This window comes from Apis dorsata, unplaced genomic scaffold, assembly GCF_000469605.1.
Source record: "Apis dorsata unplaced genomic scaffold, Apis dorsata 1.3 scaffold_73, whole genome shotgun sequence".
Lineage (NCBI taxonomy): Eukaryota > Metazoa > Arthropoda > Insecta > Hymenoptera > Apidae > Apis > Apis dorsata.
This window is the reverse complement of record NW_006263371.1, coordinates 90,817-91,558: the sequence shown is the minus strand read 5'-3', so window position 1 is coordinate 91,558 and position 742 is coordinate 90,817. Positions and strand designations below refer to the sequence as shown.

The window sequence follows — 742 nt, the reverse complement described above, 5'->3', positions numbered from 1 at the left end:
AATTGGCTTGACACGAGTGGATATTTCTAATCCTCCTCAAAAAAAAAAAAAAAATTCTATTTTCTTCGCGCTGTTTATCATATATCTCTTCTGTCGCGATCTTTCGTTGTTCGTTGAATTTTTTGGGAAAAAAATTTTCGCCCGCTTGGAATGTCGAAGGGACTCGAAAATCGGGCGGAGAATTCGATAAAGGATACCAGGCCACCTGTGAAGGATTCCGTGCTGGAACTGAGGACGAGAATGGAACGAATGATGTCCATCGTTGATATCACCCCACGTGACAGACGTTCGGTATTTTATATTACAGCGGCGATTCGTTTTCTTCTTTTTCTCCTCCTCGCGATGAACAACAAGTTCAACAACAATTACAACGTTAGATTAGAAGGAAAAGATACGGTGAATTATGTATGACGGTGGTATAGTACAAAATAGTGGAGATATATCTATGTTGTTTCAGTTCAGTTTTCCAAACTCATCGTGAATTTTGAATACTTTATGCGATCAATCGATAATTATTATCGTGCAGAATTGTAATAAATTTATAAGTACGCCAAATTGATATCATGGTGATGAATAGAGAACAGTGAGGATCAAGTCTCAGAGGAAATAATATATTCGAATAATAATTGGATAATTAAACAGTTAGAGAAATGTGTTCATAAATGTATATTTTTGATTAGTGATGAGTGAATATCAGCTTAGAGATCAACCTATTAATTAATTTTATATAAAAATCATATTG

General features: G+C 34.8%; 1 protein-coding gene across 3 annotated transcripts in view; it reads left to right on the top strand.

The window, feature by feature from the left end:
• LOC102676501 (ras-related protein Rab-3) overlaps positions 1-742 on the top strand; it is a 12,152-nt gene that overhangs the window by 6,376 nt on the left and 5,034 nt on the right. Inside the window, exon 1 of one of the 3 annotated variants that reach the window (XM_006610258.2) lies at positions 116-291. The exons of 1 other annotated variant lie outside the window; for it this stretch is intronic. In XM_006610258.2, coding sequence (XP_006610321.1) covers positions 151-291 — 141 coding nt within the window. In that variant the 5' untranslated portion in view covers positions 116-150. Of the gene's footprint in view, positions 1-115; positions 292-444; positions 584-742 lie in introns of those variants that run through there. One more of the 3 variants, XM_031507987.1, reaches the window with a different exon arrangement.